The 21,500-nt window shown below is 31.0% G+C and overlaps 1 protein-coding gene across 1 annotated transcript; it reads right to left on the bottom strand.

Annotated features, from left to right (window-relative positions):
* Positions 1–16,460, bottom strand: LOC141451469 (probable G-protein coupled receptor 139). The gene is made up of 7 exons (XM_074122888.1): positions 15,915–16,460; positions 12,790–13,300; positions 5,459–5,648; positions 4,478–4,649; positions 2,674–2,769; positions 990–1,112; positions 1–533 (listed from the first exon to the last, which is right to left on the bottom strand). Exons 2-7 carry the CDS (start codon positions 13,211–13,213, stop codon positions 270–272), a joined length of 1,269 nt encoding a protein of 422 aa, XP_073978989.1. The 5' UTR covers positions 13,214–13,300; positions 15,915–16,460; the 3' UTR covers positions 1–269.
* Between the last annotated feature and the right edge of the window lie 5,040 nt (positions 16,461–21,500).

Genomic DNA, 21,500 nt, shown 5'->3' with positions numbered 1-21,500 from the left:
TAAAATTAAGAAATTTAAGCAATATATTTTCTTGTAGATTGGAAATTCATGAAGTCTTTATAAAATATTTTAAAAGAAATTATTAAAATTTCTAATAAGTAATTGTTTTTCGCTTTATTAAAATTAAAATGAAATTATATATATATAAAACCTACAAACATATAAGATTTAATTTTTTTTTTTTTACCTCTGATAATAACATATAATGCATCTCTTACTATATGACACAAAGATTCCGTAATAAAAAGAGGCTAGCCTCCAACAGTGACTCACTGAGTTTCATTTTCATGCCTCAGTTGTTTCACTGAAGAATTTCTAAATGAAGCCGCTGTTGACAACGTATCATTTCTCTCGTTCCAACGTCTTTCACGACGACAGAAAGTGGTGGTCAGCGTCCGTTGGTAAGTATCAGATAGAGCACAATACAAGAAGAAATTCGAAGCTGCGTTGATGACCATCAAGAAATTACAAATATTCCCAGCTGATCGAAGTAGATAATCGCCACTAGTATCACTTTCAGGCTCATAGAAAACCTAATAAATAAATTAAAATTATCTAGGTTATTATTATTAATTTCAATTAAAAATTGACTATGCTATGGTTTAATATTGCTGTTTCATTTTAGCTAGAGCATCCAGGGTTCGACATTAAATTTTCACAGAAATGCGTGTTTTGAGACCTCAAGTTTTTCGGTATATTTTTGTGTGTGACAAAAATATCTCAAAAGCGAAACGCAGAAAATTCAAAATTGCTATTCCATTCCAACACCGATATCAATGAATGTGATAATTTAATATACAAGATCTAACATTTGTAAGATGTTGCCAAGGCCTCTTACTGTTTCTAAGGCACTTATTAGATACATATAAAAACCTTTAGTTTGTAGCATGAATTCACTCTCATTATATCTGTATGAAATGAAATACAACGTAAAAATATCCTAACATACTATATGGTATCGAATTTCTACACTTTATAATAATACTCACCTTCACAATTACAGTGATAGCGCTAGGAGCTTGACAAATCAGAAACAGAAATACTACTGATATAAGAACTATTGTAACTTTGTTTTCTTGACGTTCTTTAAGCACTCGTCTCTGCGACATTCCCTGTCAAAAATAATACTAAGAATAATAAAAGAAACATATTCAGAAATTATTAACAGTGTAAATGTATAAATATGGCGGTTTTGCATTTTAAGAATGATGGATGCTTCTCACATTCACGATCAAACCGATATAAAAGCGACGGGTTATCATTTACACGAATTTAAAGCAAGCATTCAACAGAATTATAAAAGAGCGATATTCTAACATTAAGAGGCTTCGACAAGAACTAGTTTTATAAAGTACATTAAATATATTTTAAATGGCATTTGATTCGCCAACAATACTTCGAAATAATTCGCAACGACAAAAGAAAGAAATTTTATTAGCATTGGATATGGCCCAATAGATATAATGAGATAGATGTTATAAGTTCGTTTGCTTGAGTAATTGTTACAAACAAGATGCAATCATTTCAATTAATTGAATACTTGCATGTTTTTGTTAGTGATCATAAGATGATTTTTTTTAAAGCTTTTTTCTTATTTAATTTCTTAAGAAATAAGAGAAGCCAAATTATTTGATGTATTGTACATGATTTTGTTTCGATGTTCATCTTACATTAAAATATTGGCCAGTCCTTCTGCAGAGACAAAAAAGAAGATATGATTCTAAAAATAATGGGGAAAATCTAAAGATATTTATAATTTTTTCACTAGTATTACGTACACGTGATGTCACTTTCCTTTGCGAAGTACGTTGAGTATAAATATTACACTAAGAATGATATTGTGAGAAAAGGTTCACTACAACAAAGACTTAAGATGTTGTTACATTTCAAATAATGTAACATACATATATAAAATATTATGGCTAAGGCAAGGTTTACTAAGATTATTCTATGATTATGAATTAGCTAAGTGATTCCATAACTTATGGTAAATTTAATAAAAAAGTAAAAGTTAATTTTCCTGCTGTTTAAACTAAGACCGTTTGGGTGAGGGGAAATGAAACATAAAAAAAAATCTAAAGATGTTATTCTAATGATAGCTGGTTGAATAACTTGCATTTTAGAACTCTAATTAGAGGTAGAATGATTGTAATAAATAATTAATATTTGTTTTAGGCGGAAGTTGAAATGAGTTTAAATTAAATTTGTTTAACAAACTAGAGGAGTTTTTAAACATCATTTCGCTCGCCATATTTAATTAATTTATCAATCTACCCAGAATGAACTATATCAACCTTGAGTATAGTTTGTTATATAAACGTAAAAAGTAAAAGAAAACTAAAGGAGGCAAACATGGGAGATAGAGTAAACTAATCGCTCTAAAGTGAGGATTTCTAGTGGAATATGAGAGAAGCACTAACCCAGAGAAGGGAATATTATCGAAAGCTTTCGAAGCTTCTATCTTGCCCTGCAAAAGCGTTAGGGAAGTTTGGGTATCATGATAATGATAAGTAAATGTAAATTTCCAGGAGGCCACCATTTTTTGCTCATTATTATTATTATTTTCTGAAATAACGATCTAATTATTTAATCAAGAATAGAAACTGAAGTTTTACTTTGAATACCTAGATGCAGATATTATACAAGCACGATCATAATAAAAACAAAACTTACATGAATTGGAGGCGATCTCTCACTCCCGCATCTACTGTAAATAGAATTTCCAGCATTACAGGTTGGTCTAAACGAACCACGAACTCCTCTAGCATCCTGCAAGAAAGGAAAGTTTGAATAATCAAGAATGTAAAGATTATAAACCAATTTTCTATGCATTTCAAAAAATTAGGTGTGCAACCTCATACGACTTCATGAATTCTTAATGTAATTAAAAAGTCATCTTTGTGTAGTTTTTCTCAAGTAAATAAATATGGATGTAGTGGGAGTGTAGACGGTTCTTTCAAAGTGTTAAAAAAAAGTAAATACATTCTAGTTCAGCAGCCCAAACCACGAAAGATTCTCAATGAAATAGATTCTTCAGCATCAATTACACAATTAGAATAGCTTTTTAAGATATCAAGATTTAAAACATAACAAAAATGCTCAAAACATAGAAAGCAAGGCATTTAGGGATGACGTCACAAAAAAGACGAAACCAGAAAGTGTCCTGAAGAAGCACTTTAAAGAAATCTTAACTTCACCCATCCCTGAAACCCCCTTCCCAACCTCTAATATTCTTTTCATCTGAGTTTAAAATAAAAGCAATAAGCTATAAATAAGTGTAGCAGCATTTTACAAATTCTATAGAAAATGAAGTTATTTTTTGGAAAATAGAAAAAAAAAAATCTGATTTAGACAGTAAAGTATCCGAGTAAAAGGTTTGGGCGCCCATGATCGTGGATGTTGAGAGCCTAAAATTAAAAATCAGTAAAAAAGCTAAAAAACGAAAGAGTACAATTGCTTTTTGTACAAAGAAAACTAGTCGGAAAACTTAGTTCACAAAAGCATTCCTTTATAGTGATTTAGAAGTGATAAGTTGTGCTGAGGGACTACTTTTATGTTCAGAAAATTGAGCTCTTTAAAATCATTAGAAGTGAGCTGGGAGCTTGAAAATGTATCCTCTATAACATACCATTTTTTTAAATCATGGTTGCCGCTCTTCGAATAGACACGCTTTTCTAACAAGGGGCAAGAAACAATAACCACCTATTTGCCAATAATATGCAAATCTTTTAACATTTAAAAGGATGCAAGAAAGATTTGCAGTTTGTTACTACACTTGTTTAGGGACCCAAATGAGTCAAATAATAGGTGATCGTGTTCAACTATCTAGGATCTAGGATCTCGACTTTCTTATGTAAGTACACAGTTGACATCTTCAAAAAATTGCAAAGGTTTAAAGTAAAAAGTAAAGTAATTGCCTACTTTTTCAGGCAGGCTTTACGTTCAACTACCATTGCAAAAGTTTACCTTACACGCACCATTAGTTGCTGAGAAAAAACGTATCTAAAATTTTATAGTGAGTTTTAAGCTTATTTAGCACTTGTCAAAACTTCAAAGACCTTCAACCATTAAAACTATAATCGTATATTCTAAAAACATAGTAGGTCTAAGAGTTTTTTTTAGACCAGCGTTTCTAGAGATAACGGGGCAGTTCAAAACTTGTATATACTTCTTTTCATTATCTCTTGTATAAGAGTGTTCCAGATGGTCCAATATTTTAATTGGCTAACAAAGATTTACAGGAACTGTCAACTGATTAATTCTTGAGTTAGCAAACGAAAAAGCTATGATGATCATTAAAGCATCTTTGAAGAAATTATTTCGATTTTAAAGCCACTGAATACTTTGCAAATCTTCTTCAACCTCAGTAATGCTTCTCTACTGTACAATTATTGCGCTGAGTATTTGATTACCAATGAAGCAATATCATTGGCTACTTATTCATAAAATAGATTATTATTTTGCTTTTAATAATTACCTCAGTGAGCTGATTACGGCCTTTAGTACTTCTTCGTACTGCAGCCACTAGCAGATAATTGAGAACACTTAGCGAAGCCAATGGTATTGCCGTAACTGTTATAGATGAAAACCAATAGAAAACTGATTTGTAGGTAGGATGTTGCCCCAACCATGTTGATTGTAGGGCTACTCTGCTCATTGAAAAATAGAAATTATTACAAATAAAAAATTGAATTTAAAAACATGTATACTTTGTGGTTTTTTTACTTCAAGAAATAAGAGATTATATTATTTTTTCTAAAAAAAAAATTGATCTATCAAACAGTTCACTTATTTACTTATTCTAGTTACGTATTGTTGGTGAGTAGTTTTTTCTCGCAGATTTTCACCGAAAATAAAAATGGTCTCGAACCATTTTTTTAAATTAATATGTAAGTTGAAGTGTCTTTGAACAGTATAACTCGAAAAAATAAAAATTTGATAAAAAATAAAATCGATTATCAAAGGGAACAGACCATTAAGTTTTGTACCATCCAATTGGATTGAGAAAGTATAACATAGCAGTGGCGTATTTAGATTTTTGACCTAAGGCATGCAACATTTTCCTCGTTTTCTAACAGTAAGTGAATATAAACTACATAGTAAACTAAACAACTACAGTTTCAACGTACAACTACTAAAATGTCCGAATGGTTTGTAGTCTACCTAATTACACAGTCAAGTAGTTTTTGACTTGGGCTGAATTTCCGAACAAAAATTTTCGTAACAATTTTTAATTCTGAGGATAGGAAGTCTAATCTTTTCATACCAATTCAAGTTACCATTTAGAAAGGGTACTCAATAAATAATGCTACATTTATAAGAATGTTGCGCGTTCATAGCCGTATTTTTCATAAAAAAGTAGAACTTAATTTTGTGTTCCGTTGAAAATAACTATGAAATTAAAAAACAAATCAGTCACAATGCAAGCATTAAATTCCATATTGAATTTATTTCTTACTTGCCGTCGATCACGTCGACATTCCATTCAAATGCTGTAGTAATTGTTAAGAGGCAGGCTAGTAATATTACAAGTGCTATAACTTTTCTAGCTCTGGATTCTGTGCATAAGACTTTCCCACGAAGTGGATGTTTGACAGCTATATATCTTTCCAAAGTAAATGAAACTGTCAGCCAATTAGAACAAGCACCTAAAACATTTTTCCATTGACTAGATAAGCAAAAACAAAATAAACACTGAACAAAATTATATTATATATATATTACAAATATACTTAATATAAAATTATAATATTCTTAAATAAATTCATATCTACTAGGGCGGAGCCTCTATTAAGTTTTCCCCTTTTATTTGGTTTGTTGATTCGTTATTACGCTTACTTCTCGAAACAGACTTTATAATTTTCCTAGCAGTGTGCAATCAATTCTGGTTTGTTGATTCGTTATTACGCTTACTTCTCGAAACAGACTTTATAATTTTCCTAGCAGTGTGCAATCAATTCAATGTTTTCTTACACTAGGAAATAGGTACTAACCTATCTCTGAGGGCAAAAACTCGTAAAACTTTCAGTTTTCTCATTATTTGTAAAAATAATTTTATGGAAAATGTGTGCCACTAAGCGGAAGAGGGTTTCATTTCGGCGCTGTAATGGAGATACTTATAAGTTCAAATCTTATATTGCAGAGGGCATGGGGCTTGCATTCTTTTGGAGAAGGTCATACTTCTTCAACTAATCAAAGGAAGATATTTTTCAGCCAAAACTAAGTGTTCGCGCTCTAGTTGAGTGGACTTGATACACTAAACTTCAATTTGATAAGAGCATTAACACTACCCAGCTCACTGATGATTGCATGTGGCTTCCATACGTTACAAGAAATAAGTAGTGCCTAATTTTATATTTGAATTTATTTCAAATTGAATTTTAAAAATCACATTTACTCTTAGTTATTGATTAAAGAATTATTCTTTTTACACAATTACCAATTTATTCTTAAACATGATAGCGGCAGTATAACTACATGAAAAAGCAAAGAAAATAAAGAGAAGCAAGTTTAGCTAATCAGCAAGATGAGACATAAAGGAGAGACAGTTGTGATTATCGGAATAGAATCTCAGCTAATCCAACTGCAGACACCCCTCCCAAGAAGAAATATTTGCACTGACGAGGGAGCTTAACTAGAAGAATAGATGTTCCATATGTTACTATAAATAATTAATGCCTGATTAAATGCAAAAAACTGCAGTGATATCGGGATATGGAACGATGAATGAATACCTGCATAAGTTTAATATTATGTTATATAATATGTATCATAGTTCTTCTTCTTTTGACATTAATCACAGTTCTTCTTCTTCTTTTGTTATTGGCTATCCACCATAAAGTCATATCATAGATTCTTCAATTAATTATTTTATTAAAATCATTCTTTTAACCATGTGTTGAGTAAACATTTTGTTAAATCTAACTCAGCCTTTACTGTTTTTGATTGACAATCAGTAAATTTTCCTTTAGTACAACAAAATGTTAGTAGTCATGGTCACGTTTAACTATTTTTATAAAAATACATGAATTTATATTTATGTGTTAGGGCGGGTGTTGGAGTAGTGGTCACGAACGCGGATTTGTAAGAGGGGAAATCTCCAATTCACATCTCACATATAGCTAGCTACTTTTTATTTGTTTAAAAAAAAAAATTAATAAAATATGAGCTTCCACTCCTATCTACGTCACCTAATCGATAGTTGGCCGTTAAGCCCCGCCTGAATAAATAAGCGAATACTTTACTATAATTGTTTAAGAGAAACTTTCAGAAGAGGTAGTATATATGTATTGTACTATATTATACTTCTGGATGCTAATTTAAATTTTGAAAGTTATTAAAAGAAATATAATTCTTGAGTTTAGGTAAAATAAAATAATAACATAAATAAATGAAAAAATACCATGCTACTAGTTTAAAGCTGAACATGAACTCTTCAGGTAGGATTGCTAACTGGCTAATGATATCTCTGCTTTTATCCGCCAACAATAGATTAATCACTTGATGTAGGGATTTCGACTTAACTTACGTTACGTCTCGCAATACACTTGCTGATTGAGTGAGAAAGGACAAATGAAATTGCAAATTCTCGAAAATTACTGAGTCGCTGTTCTTCAAACATTGTAATTATCATCACACACATAAGTATATGAATATAGTATTTTATTTACAACATTTTTACCGAAAAGCATAATTGAATTCTTGTATCTCAAAAAATCGTTGGAGTCAAAGGGGTGCTGCAGTAAAATAGCCTACTTGTCTAGTATTATGATTAGACACAAACAGACCTACGAGAACACCAAATCTACTTGCGCCTAACACAAATTTATATACCCACCATTTTTTAAATATAATGTAATAACCCACTTTTTTTTAGGGAATAAACCAAACTAATCATAATACAGCCTATACATTAGAAGAGAGATGCCCTGGTTGTCGAAAGAATAGAGGATTATCATAAACCCTAGTGCCTACAAAATATTATCGACATTCCTTACAGAAGTTTGCTTCAGTTTACTAAGGGAATTTTAGAACAATATCAGGATGGTTTTCATAATGATAAGTCACCGAACCAATCAAATCTTCTGTTTCAGCAAAAGCAAAAGGAGGATTTATTTCTTAATTTCTTAGACCAGCTTTATTATGTTTTTAGAAAATGTAGAACTTATTAAGGTGGCAAAGGATTTGTGTTTCTGAAATTCTGATAAAGAGCGCAGGATTCTCCGTCTAAACAGATGCTTTTCAAGATCAGCGCAGGTATTTTAAAACTAGAAGTTTAACTAGATTATCATCTTCAAAACAGTTGTACCTCCAATTTTTACTTCCGCTTTATTAGGTCGGGCATTAAGGCAGTAATATTTTGTTGTTTTAAAAGGTTTTAAATGTTTTATTATCATGGAGGTCAGAAATGGTAGCAAAGGATAAAAACGAATAATTAAAAGATGACATTGTGAGCTTCAAAGAGTTAATCAAGGTGGACATAAGTCCCATATGTATAAACAATGGGCTGGTCACTTACAACGATGGCCAATAGAAGTGCTCGAAGTGTTCTCTCGAAGTGTGCTCTAGGTGAAATGAATATGGAACGTATAGGAAACGAATGCGTTGACATGCCAGATGGCATCTGTGAGGATGAGGGGCCTAGTACGAGTAAACTTTAAAGTGGGAGCGTAAGATACGGGCGAATGGTGAAAATTGAAGGTGGAGGACAAGACATCACCAAAGAAGAAGAGAAATGAAAGTTCAATTTACAAAGCAGATTTTTTTTTTGGCAATTCTCTAGAAAACGACTATATATATACTTCGAGCATTTTAAGTAGGTTTAGTATTCTGAAGATGTATGAGGCTGAAAATCTATCGTCGCTGGGAAGAGTTTAATGTTTAAAGAGAGTATGACCTGGTAGCTGGACTAAAATTCAACGTTTATTGGTTTATGACTGGAAAGATCCATCTGCATCTCTACCACACATATTTAATTATGGGATACAGACAATTCTTAGAAAATTTATAATTTGAAACTGTAATCAATGCCTATATCAGGATTCTCAGAATAAATAGTTAAAGTAAAAATAAAACAAAATAAAATAATTGATTCTGAACATACTAGTAACTTAATGACAAAGATTTCTCTTATTACCGAGACTAGAAAGAATTTTTTATTTACGTGTAAGTAAAGAGAACTTGACTAAAATAGATACGTTTAATGAATGAAATTGATTTATAACATTAATACAAACTATTTTATGTCACACTCTCCAAACAAAACAAAATATATGTGAATAATACTTGAATTCCACGAAAGAAACATCAAATATAATGATGAAAGGCATGACGCTTTTATATTTGGCTTACGGTCCGCTATGACAGGCTAAAAACAGCTACGACAACTACAGTAGGAAGTGTGAGAACGCTTGATACTCATTAGTTAGTTTATTTGATTACATTTAGGTACTAACACTATTTTACCATATAACCACTGCCAGTTAAGTTTGCAAATAATTCTTTCCAAGTAAAGATTCCTGCTTATTACTTTTTATCCTCTCATTTTTAGTAAAAGGAAGTATTTTATAATTAGAACAGATTTTCTAATGTATGTTTTTACACGAAATACATGTTTTGAGGCACACTGGGAAAACTTGGTGTTACTGTAGGTCTATGGGTGTAGCGTTGCTCAAGCAAAGCTCACGAAACAAAAAACTCAATTACTTGAAATTGTTATGTTTCGTTTAAGAACTACCAAGGGATTTGACAGTTTTTGCAGAAAATTATGAACTAAAATTACTAATTTAAAGAACAGTTTTTTCAGTTATTTTGAACTTTTATTTCTACCACCGATTTTGATAAACATTTTACTGCTTGGTCCCGCATAAAGAGGAAAGGAAAAAATTGGCGATAGCGCATCAAAAATGGAGTGAAAAATCACAAACCTGTCTGTTTTATTTTAATCCGTACGGAAGTTATGATCTTTTGTAAAATCCTGACCTTGCAACATAAAACGCATGATTGCGGAGATTTTGATGCACCTACTTCTAGTTCAAACCACATTTTTGAATTCAGCTATAAATTTCCTATAATATAAACATTTTCAGACTTATAAACTTCGGTAAGTGTGATATTGAAAATGACATTTTTTGATAAAGATATAAAACAACCACTTTTTTTAAATAATGACCTTAAGAACTTCACAAAAATTGTCCCATTTAATTATCTTTCCAAGGGTGTCTCGCGAAGTTTTAATAATGTCAACCCTCTGCATAAAATATACTTCAAATCAAAAACTGTGGTTCAAAACTGTACATTTAGGAGGGGAGCGGACTGTAGAATTTCCCTAAAATAAAATTAAAACCAGCCCTCCAGAATTTACACTCTTGAACCACGATTTGTAAAACGGTTGAGATTTTTAAAACTTCGGATACACGTTGGAATGCTAAATAAATGGAAGAGTTTTTGTGACATTTACCAGTTTCTGAGAACAATAATTATTTTACGTAATGTCCTGCTGTTATGTCACATTTTCAACAAAAAACTATTGAACCTGAATAATATTCAAACCCACAAAAATTTAAGTTACAACTTGAAGAATTGCAGTGAAAGAAGGTACAAATTTCTACTCCCACCCATTCCTCATACGAGTTTGCAACGCACTCTTGCCGATTTTCTCTATAGTGTTACACCGTAAATAGACGTTTTGAAATTCTCTGAGAACAAAAAAGTTGTTTTGGCTAAATTAATCTACACGTGAACGTATATTAAGAAAGTTCAAATGTTAAATTTTGTTTAATTGCCCTGATGAAACCTACAATTCGCTTTTGGACAAATCAACTACTCGGAATTCTATAGGATTTTCCATTTTTTAGATATTTTCTCGAAAGCTTGATACACAGTTTTTTATTTCCATCATTTAAGGATACTTTGTCGAGAGAGGTAAGAGCAAGCTTTTTCTAAATGGCCATTGTGCAATGGTCTGAGCAGAGGTCAGAGGGCAGTCTGTGCAGTTGTTGGCCTATAAGATTGGTTTAAAACTTTTTTTCAGGGAATAACGATTTTAATGGGGTTCTGAGGAAGTTTTGACGTCTCGTTCACCAAAATTTATTATAGAGAATAAGTGTAATATTAAAAGCCAACCAATTTCCTTGTGCAAATTCTAAATTGGAACCCAATTTAATAAGTAAAGACGGTATTTTGTTTTAAAGTACTTTTTGCTGAAGGAAGAAATACTTACAAGCGATAGGGCAGTATATAAACAACAATAATCTTAATTTAAAAAAGAGGAACACTAACGTGTAATAATAAAAAAAAAGTACTATATTTAAAAGACAGGAGACTTACGTTTAGTAAAAGCAGATGTACTATTTTTCACGGATTATAAAAAAAAATGAACGAAAATAGCTTCATTCACTTCAGGATGCCATACTTTGCGAGTAACTTACGATGAAAGACTGCATTGTTACAAAGTAATTTGACCATTTACTAACTTCCCAATTTTTGGCCAAAATCCAAAGATAAATGGTATAACATCCAAATGTTTTGCTTTTTTTTCGGTTTCTTACATTATATGTGATTTGCTTTATTTACTTTAAATGTTTCATGAAAAATGTTAGAAACTGCGTCAAGTCAAAACAATTCAACCAATAAATTATTGGTCACAACCACGTATTAAAGTACAAAATTACCACTTTGTTTCCCAAATGATTACTACAACACAATTGTATTCTTAATTTCTAACAATCTATTTTAAACCGTAAGCTTTATTATACAATTAGTACAAATGATAAATAATTTTCATTCCCCTTTTGAATATTTCTTAAAATTGAACCATACATGTAAAAATACCGTACATAGGAAGAATGCAAGTTTTACTTAACCGGAATTGATGAACGTTCGTTTAGATTTCGTTTATTGTTAAGGTGTGTAATCAAAAGTGATTTACTCAACAAAAGTTGCATTTATGCATTGAAAAGGTTTAGCCAAATAGTATAAGCCATCGAGTATACAAACCCCAGAGCGGAGTACAGCTGTAGAAACGTAAGCCTTCTAAGGAGATGTAAAAGGTTTTATTTTGCAAGTACCCAGACCAGATTGAATAAAACTACAAATAAAGAGCAAATATCTAACTGTAAAGGCTTAAATTAATTTTGAGCTATACTTAAAAATTGTTGTAAGTGGGTAAACAGTAATCCACTTATTTGTTCGAAAATAGGTATATTGCAATGCTAAATTCTAAAACGAAAAAGAAACGTTGACTTCAAATTGTTCCTTATTTGCGAAAGGAGCGCTGAGTAACTAAGAATGGACAAATTATTAACTGCAAATTAGTGAAAGCGGCAATGATTGTAATCAAGAATCTTCCTTCTACAGGACAATGCATCTGTCATAAACGTGCTTTGGCAATAAGAGAACAGGGATCTGAAGTAACATATAGATTGTTTGAAAATCCATTCTACTTCGCAGATTTGCTATTTGACTTTCATCCATAGATCTAAAGAAATTTGTGGCTGGGAAAGGTTTTGAGTGGATTGAAAAAGTGATACAGCCGTTAGTTAAGTGGGTAATTTTCGTTATAGAATTGCAATGTTTAATGGTTATTTGTTTTTTAGGAAAATGTTTCAAATGAAAGTTCCAATATGATTTAGTTGAATAAAAAGCACACAAAGTTTACATAAAGCAGAGCATAATATGTGCAAAGCTTTTAGTGAGCTGGCCCATAATTAATTTGTAAATAAATAAAAAGCATTATGATCTGCATTTAATGAGTAAAATATATTGAATAATAGTAAAGAAATGTCTCACCAGTAGCATCCACTAGCCAAATAGTCCATTTATGTAGATGCCAATAAGTGACATATTGAGATTGTCTAATGGCAGGTTGATGTTCGAATGATAATATCATATTAAAGATCAAAAACAGTAGATCAGAGACAGCAAGTGCAGTTAGATAAGTGTTTGTTGAACTTTTCATCCTTTTCCTAGTCATCACAATCACTGTAACCACATTACCCATTATACCGACCGTCACAACTAACGGTAACAATACACTTGGTATCCAAAATCGACACCCTTCTAAAAATACTTTCGCCCACTGTTTGTCAACATCACTATCGTTCACTGAAGAAACGTTCGATAATGATTCATTAACATTGACATCTTCTGCAGTAATCCAAGTGCTATTGATATCAGCCGTTGCTGCAGCAATCCACGTCTCGTTATCATTCATAATTATAGTGGTTAACCAATTAAGACATACTTTTTGTGGTTGATTTATAAACTTTGCTTGGAAACCTTTGGAAAAAAATCGACAAACCTGAAATAGGAAATAGAAATTAAACAGTATAATTGGAATTATAAATATAAAACAAGAGAATACTATTCTATGGCTAATAATGTACGCAGTTTTGTTGTGAATTATTATTACAACTGTTTATTTTAGTAACATCTATTTTTATATGAAATGTATGTTAATTTTAAATTTGTCATTCTAACATTCCATTCATGTTGTACCAAGTACATTACACTTCTTACCAAGCAGCAGGCGATATTTATCAAAGAAAAGAATTGATCTTTCAGTTTACCTCAAATATAATATTTTTATATATTTTTTGAACATTGTTGAAACAATAATAAGCAAATTAAAAAATTAAAATGGTTCATTTGTTATCAACTATAATTCTCGCCATTTAAATTGAATTTCCTATATATATTTTTTGAAAACAAAAATTTAAGGTGGGAATAATATTCACACAACTTTCTCTTACCACAATTTACATAATAAAATTTCTTTAAAACGATTCATTTAAATTTATCAAAAAATCTGGTAGTAATATGATATGAACATTTAAAAGACTGACTATCTTACAATAATTTTCAGTGCTTCTATTTCATACTATTTTTATCCAACTCTAAGTTTTAAAATATATTTAATTCTCACTAAACATTATATAGTTATGACTTTTTGTTAACTTTGACTTACAACTTTGACTTTAAAGAGAAGCCTCCACTACTTCGGGTCTGATATTAGGAAACACAAGAGCAAATCCTTCATGCATGATATATTTTAAATAGTAATTATTTATTTTCCTAGTCAATCTTTCTAATCTTTTAATTATTAATTAATTAACGAATTAATTAATCTTTTAACTGTTAAAACTAGAAACCAATTTCTTTTGAAGTACTCAACATAATATACATATGCTCTCGTCCGGACAAAGTTTGATTGTCATTAAACTCTGTCTGAAGAAAGGAGGCAATTGAATTTAATTTTTAATCCCTGATACTAGCTGTAGATATTTGTCTGGGAACAAAATGGTTAATGTTTTTACTGCTAAAACTAGAAATCAGCTCCTTTTGAAGTACTCAAATATATTATATATCTAGTATATACTGGTGTTATAATATCACTGAAAGGAAACAAAAAGACATAAATAATGTTACTGCTAGATAAATTTACTCAAGTATTAAAAAATTATTTACAATCACATAGAATCCAAGAAGTTATTTTAAGTTCACATAAAAACACTTAATTTCAGTTATTTACGATAGGTCATTACTTTTAATACATAAATTGTAAAAGTGTCAAAGTTTATTGAGCAAAGAACAGTCATTTAAAAAAAGTAAAAAGGAAGGAGTACTAAATAACAATTCCTAAAGTTACTTGGCATAAGTTGCAAATCTAAAGAGGAAGTCCGTGTTCCTCACTTAATTATTATTCATGAATTGATGTATAATACTTTTGTCGCCAATGAAGACTGATTATCGACTATTTGTTTTCAACAGCACGTTTATATCAATAAAGATGCTTACTGTGATTCTTGTATAAATTATAATAATTCAGAGCGTATTGGAAAATAAAATGAACAGTATGGAACTCAGTGACAATTTAAGTGATACATCTGTTATTGAATATTAATCATGTTCAGTTATTCTTAACTTAAGAACTACGGATGGTTGACGGAAGGACCTGCCACAAATTACGCAGGTTATGGATACACTTCCCCTGTTTAAGATTAAAAAGGTAATTTGAATGATTACAAATCTCGCCAAAAGCTTAATCTTGACTTATGTTTTAATATTACCGTGGGATTCAATATGATTGTTTCTAATTCCAAACCACATCGCTGAACTCCATGTGATTAAAATATTTTTAACTTCTAGTAGGATAAAGTATTTCGTTCGTGCCAAAAGTGGAGATTTTCAATTTTTACAGGAAATACGTGCTTTTTGCAGAACTGGATTTTAGAAAATGTTCTGCCTATGTACTATCAAATAAATAACATTTACAACTTTATTTTTTATTACATTACTTTTCCAGGAAACTTTGTGTTAGGGCAGTTCTTTGGGGGGAGGAGAAGTGAATACAGCAGGACCGAAGTGCGATTTTCCTCAAAGGATACTTCAGTTTTCCGCAATTTTTCCCTAAACCACTCAAGCTATTGCATCCTTAGCAATAGGAATTTCGTTCACGAAATTCATAGAACCATAAAATACAACGCTTCTATAATAATGTGAACTTTATGAAATATGCTGTGCTAAATGTGCTACACTATGCTATGTGAACTATGCTAGAAGTTTTGATTGAAACTTTTTTCAAACGGTTTGCAGAAAGAAAAAACAATATTACTTTCAAAGAATTGCAAGCGAATGCGAATGAACACCAACATACTTCATTATTTACCATTTGAGAAAATATTTACGCAATAAATTAAAATTAATAAATTTTTAATGAATTACTTTTTTTAAATTATTTATCATCATTCTAATGATTAGTGAGAAGATTTAAAGATTTATTTCAAGCTTTTACTTTTAGACGTAATGATTTAATACGAGAGGAGGCTATAAATTTGTTTAGAGGAAAGGCTTAGAACATTTAAAAAAACATTGAGAATTTTAGTTTTTATTTTTTAATAAAATATTTTAATTACCTGAAATAGTGAAAACAATAGTTTTCACTTTTTTTATTTAAGATGAAATTTCATGGCTGGCAAAAACGAAAGATGAAAATCAAAATGAGAAAATACAATCATTCAATCTTTCTATTAGTTGCCCTTTTCCCCCACTTCAGAGTAATTAAAATCATTTTAATAACTATCATAATTGCATTACTTTCCTTGATATATTTGTTTGTTTTGATGTATGGCTTTTTGCTTTTTATTCCAAACACTTGCGTCATAAAAAAAAAAAACTAAGTAGGAGATGACTCTAGATGCTAGTCCAATGCTCACTCATGATCACTAACTTCTATACTATCTCACAATAGGTAAAATTCGCTCGCTACTAGTTAGATAAAACTGTGGGTAAAAAGAGACACTGCCAGAGTGTGGCTACAATTAGACTAACCGCTAGACCAGACATAACTTATAAATAAACTTCACCCAATTCTATATATTTCTTCAAACATTTATTTACATTTTTTCATTTTTAAATATATATTTTTAATATATATACACACACACTCACACATGTATATTCAAGAAATACGTAAGCCTGCTGCTTCAATAATAGCGCTTGCGCTCCAAAACTTCATACGTCATTTTGTTTTCTCTGATGTACAAACACTACATGCATACATACATTTCAAAAGTGATCATATTTTATTCTTCTCATTATATTATTATTGATATTATTTTTAATTGAATGCGATCATTTTATGATTTATAAGTAATAAGAAATTGTTTTTCACAGAAATGTTTTCTTACGTTTCCTACAAATTTTATATTTTTGTAAATGATGTCACTCTTTAAGAAAGTGATGTGATAACTCTTTAAGAAATTTGCATAAAAATACATTTACGTTTTATTGCTTTTAATGTCATTTTAAAATAGCAGGATTAATGTCGGGACTAGATACACTCGGACTCTACGTTCAATCATCACCTTTCAATTTCGTTGAGCGGTGGTGTCACGAAAAGCAGGGACTAGTTGTTACTGAGTTATAGACAGGGAGATGATATCTAGGTTTGACCGGTGTGATTTGGAGGATTTGCTTTAGGATGGTCGTTTTCAGAAAAATACCTTCTTGTGTTAATACGAACCAATTAATTTCTTGGTGTTTTCTTCTGCATTTTTGCTTACTATGCTACTTTTTACATGTATACAAAGTTACAGTCACAATAAAATGAAAATTATTTCGTATTTAACAGTATTGCCTATTTTTTTAAGGAGGGCTTTACGTCCAACTACCAATTAGGTGTCGTGGACGGAGGCAACATACTTCACTGTAAATTTCTTTTATTAACTACTAAATAATATCTAAGGCCTAGATCGGGAATCGAACCCAGTAATACAATACATATTACCTTTACAGGTCTCCCTCTAACCGCTCGGCTACCGTGGCGCCTCGGTATTTAACTCTATTTATCAGATGAAAATTAATTCATATCTATTATGTTTTAACGGTGTCTCTTCATCCCTTAACTTAAAAGTAAAAGTTGAAATTAAAACCGAATTATCTATAAAGCTTGCTCGAAGCTAGTAATAATTTAAAAAAACAGTTTTTATGTATTTCAATCAGAAAATTTACATATATTTCAGGAAATTATAGTGTTCGTTTATTAATAACTTACTTAATTACATCAGTGACTAAAGCAAGCCTCGTTAGTCTGGTTCCAGGTTAGTTTCCGATACTAGAATTTCACCTCAATACGGTGTTTTAAATCATCCCTTGGAATGGGTCTCTGTTTGCCCTTTTGATCCATCATGCAATCTCTTTTGGTATTTAGACGTCTGAAGGCTGGCAACAATAATCAACATATCAGCGTGTTCGCCATTCCGATCTGAAAAAGTTTGAAAGTATTTAGAAAATTGGTACTAAGTACAATGCTATACTTGTACAAGCGACTCTTATGTATAATCTGTATTTATAGATGAGGAATACGCTCCCTAACCTGAGTAAAATAATTCTACGGTCATATTTTCCTCAAGGCCATCATCCATATTTAAGCTAAGATTTTTGACAGCCAGTCCAGCCAAATGGAACGGAATTTTGCATCTAATTCAAAAAAGAGTTCAATTCAATAAAGTCTAAAATATAGTTTGATATAAATAATATTGTGGATTTTATCCGTTGTAGCACGTATAATTTTCTATTTCAGTTCGGTTTCCGATTTCATAGGTTGAAGTTAAATATCTACACCTCAACCTGAGATAATAGATGAAAGTCTGGATTTGGTCAGAAATTTTAAAAAACGCTGCGACAAATAAAACAAAATATATACAAATTTTAAATTATTCTAGCAGTATCAGCCAATCCAAACTACGTAGTCCACAGAAGACGACCATCATCCATATTTAAGCTAAGATTTTTGGCAGCCAGTCCAGCCAAATGGAACGGAATTGTGTCAGTACATAGAATGAAACAGAAAATTGTAAAAAGTATAAAAAATTACAAGTTACCTCGACCGGATTCGGACTTTCATCCATCACCAGATGTAGATTATTAAGTTTAGTGTAGAGATTTCAACTTCACTTACGTTATCGTCTCGCACTACACTTGCTGAATGAGAGAGGAAGGTTAGGAATAAAAATTAATGAACCTAATACTTGCTTAAGGGTTCTGCACTTCTAGTGCAAATGTAATATTTTAGAATTTTAATATTTGAGTTGTATTTTACATGGGGGCGCTTGAATTTAAACAGAAAATACAAAATTATACTTATTTCACTGTAATAATAGTTATTGTTAATTAAAATACTGATGAATATGCAATTCTAATAATTTAACAAATGCGTAAATAACAAAAATTAAAAAGAAAACTTTAAAAAAGTAAAAACGTGCAACATTCTTTAGTATATTCAAGTTTTTGAGGTTTTTCTCAGCTGCGTCCATGTGTTAATACAGAATGACTTTAAGGAGTGTATCAATATAAAAATTAATTTGGTCTTCATAATGTCTTGGTGTATGGCTTTCTGTTTGCATATTTAGATGTCCGTACGTCTTCCCATTGTACAGCATCATTCTATTGTCCGCTGGTTACTGTGTTTGATAAGCCGGTTTGTGAAAGATGAATCTGTTTTGTTGTGTATGTACGAAGAAGTACAGTCTTTGGCTCTGTCTTTGATTTTTCTCTCATACTGGCTAATATATGTAGGTATTATCACAGACTGGACAGACTATTTAAGTATTTTAAAACGTATTTTTTGTGAGTTTCAGGAATCTGAGAACTTTATTTGTTTGACTGCAGTAGTTCATCGACTGAGGTGGAGATAAGGCGCTTTTATTACCTGCAAACTTTTGAGCCATTTTTCATTTTTAGAAAACCTATAAAGTGGGGGTGGTCCCCACTTTTCAATGAACTTTACGTTTAGAAACAATCAATTGCAGGAAGTGAAAATTGAATTTGTTTCACATGTTTTGTAATGACGGAGACTAACGTAGAAGTTTTAAATGTATACAGACAAATAAAATTTTAAAAAAAATGGGCCTTTTTAAAGACTGTCAATAAACTCCTTTACATAATATAAAAGAGGGTTTAGAGAGTGGAAGAGGTTGCAATAAATCTCACTTTAATGAATAATAAAATAAAAGAACGAAAAAGTAGCTCAGAAAGTCAGAATATAGTGTTAACTTTTTGTGTTTATTTGTTTTTATTTACAATAAATATCAGTTTATTTATCCAGTTGTGAATTTCAACCAAGGTCTTAATATATTTACATTAAACACGGTCCGAAATATTGTTTTAACTAATTTTCTGAGTTAATTTTATTTGAATTTATTACTATTATGTTGTCGCCACATGTCAGTGTTAATAAGAAGTGATTTTCCACTTTCTCTTATTAGGTAAGAAAAGTATTGCTGCAAATCAAATTTTTGATTCCGAAATTTCACAGGTTATTTCCATATTGATAAAAAAAAAACCTCTTTAATCTAAAAAAGTGACTTAGAAGATGATCTACCTCTGTAGAATCAGTGTGCTTGAGTAAACAAAATATCGTAAAAACGAAAAAATCGTAGGTAGCTGAAACTTTTTTTTTTATTACGCCTCACCAGAGAACTCGACTGAACTTGATCTAAATCACTCCAACGGAAGTACCACTGTGCACATTGTGGAAATTCGTTGCCATCTTTGTAAAACGTTTAAACCCCTCTCATCTCTTTATAATCTGACGCCTAATTAGTTTTTTCCTAAGCTTACACACCACCCGAATCCTAATATTTTTTTTTTTTTTTAATTCTTGCACTCAATATGGAAAACCAAAGTCAACCTCCACTCTCAGACCATAACTCTACATTCCATGGGACCGTGATCTTCATTGTTGAAAGGATTTGCTATTTTGATCTTTACCTAAATAAGCGATTCCCACAGAATCTTCATACTGAAAAGTCACATCCTAAACAGACCACTTACGGCTGTCTAGACTGCTCGATGTTCCAAATTTTCACCAGAAAACAAAAGACACGTTCACAATCCTTTATCATTCCATTTCAAAGTTCTTCAAAAATGATTAATGGACAAATTCGGAGTTAAGAGAAAATTTCTGAGCTAATACCTTGATAAGTGTAGCAAAAGAAACTCGTGTTAGGGAGTGTAGCACGCGTTCACGAGAACTAAAAGTAAATACGGTGAGTGAAAACTCAATTTCGAATTTTGATACTATTGCAATCCTTTCAGTTGCTAGAAGTCAGAGAAATTAAATTGTCTTCGATGAAGTTACCAGTTAAAACCAGAAACAATCAGAAGACAAAACATTTTTATTATTTTATTACTTTGTAAATTACCTGAAAAATACGAGATTCAATTTCTGAAAATAAGGGAACGGGTTCTGTTTCCTGGTTTTATCCTTAAAAATAATTTTCTAAACAGCTGATTTCTTTTCCTTTTTTTTTCTGGCTGAAATAGAATTTTCGAAAAATTCCAGCAGCGATCACCTTCACTACGCACACATTATTACCCTAAAAGCAGCAAATATACATTATAAGCAAAACAAGAATAGAATCTGTAGCAAAAAAAAAAAAAAAAAAAAAGGATTTCATAGAAGATAAAAAAAGGATTTAAGTAAAGGTTTATTTTTGTGATATATAGGAACTCTAGAGAGGTTATTTTTTTATTGTAATTGACTGAATGGGTTAATGATGAATAAAAAACCGTTTCAGTTACTTAAAATACTTGCTTTATGCTAAGGATATAATGGATGTTTTGGCTTCAATCCAATAAATAAAAGATTGCTTGAACTAAAATTCGAAGAAAAAAAGAAATTAATAATAGATAAAAAATGTATTTGAAGAATCGCAGAAGCTCTTAATGAAATGTAAAAGCTTACAACTTGATGGCAAGCAAAACCATTATTTACATATTACTTTACGCTTTAATATTGGGATTATATGTTTTGAAAAGGCCTAATTTTTCTTAACTTTAGATTAATCACCTCTCTTTTGTAGACTGCATCCTCATTCCCCCCCTCTGTCTTACGTTAATGTTTTCTAATCAATTGTATTATGAGCCAAATCTATTGTGCCCTAAAAGACCTAATGTGTCTCTGTATTAGTGTCAGGTACAGAATGTGGTCGTCTTAA

This window comes from Rhodnius prolixus, unplaced genomic scaffold (genome assembly GCF_049639745.1).
Source record: "Rhodnius prolixus isolate KJV_2025 unplaced genomic scaffold, Rpr scaffold_8, whole genome shotgun sequence".
NCBI lineage: Eukaryota > Metazoa > Arthropoda > Insecta > Hemiptera > Reduviidae > Rhodnius > Rhodnius prolixus.
Note: the sequence above shows the minus strand (reverse complement) of the source record. Positions and strands in the feature narration are given on the sequence as shown.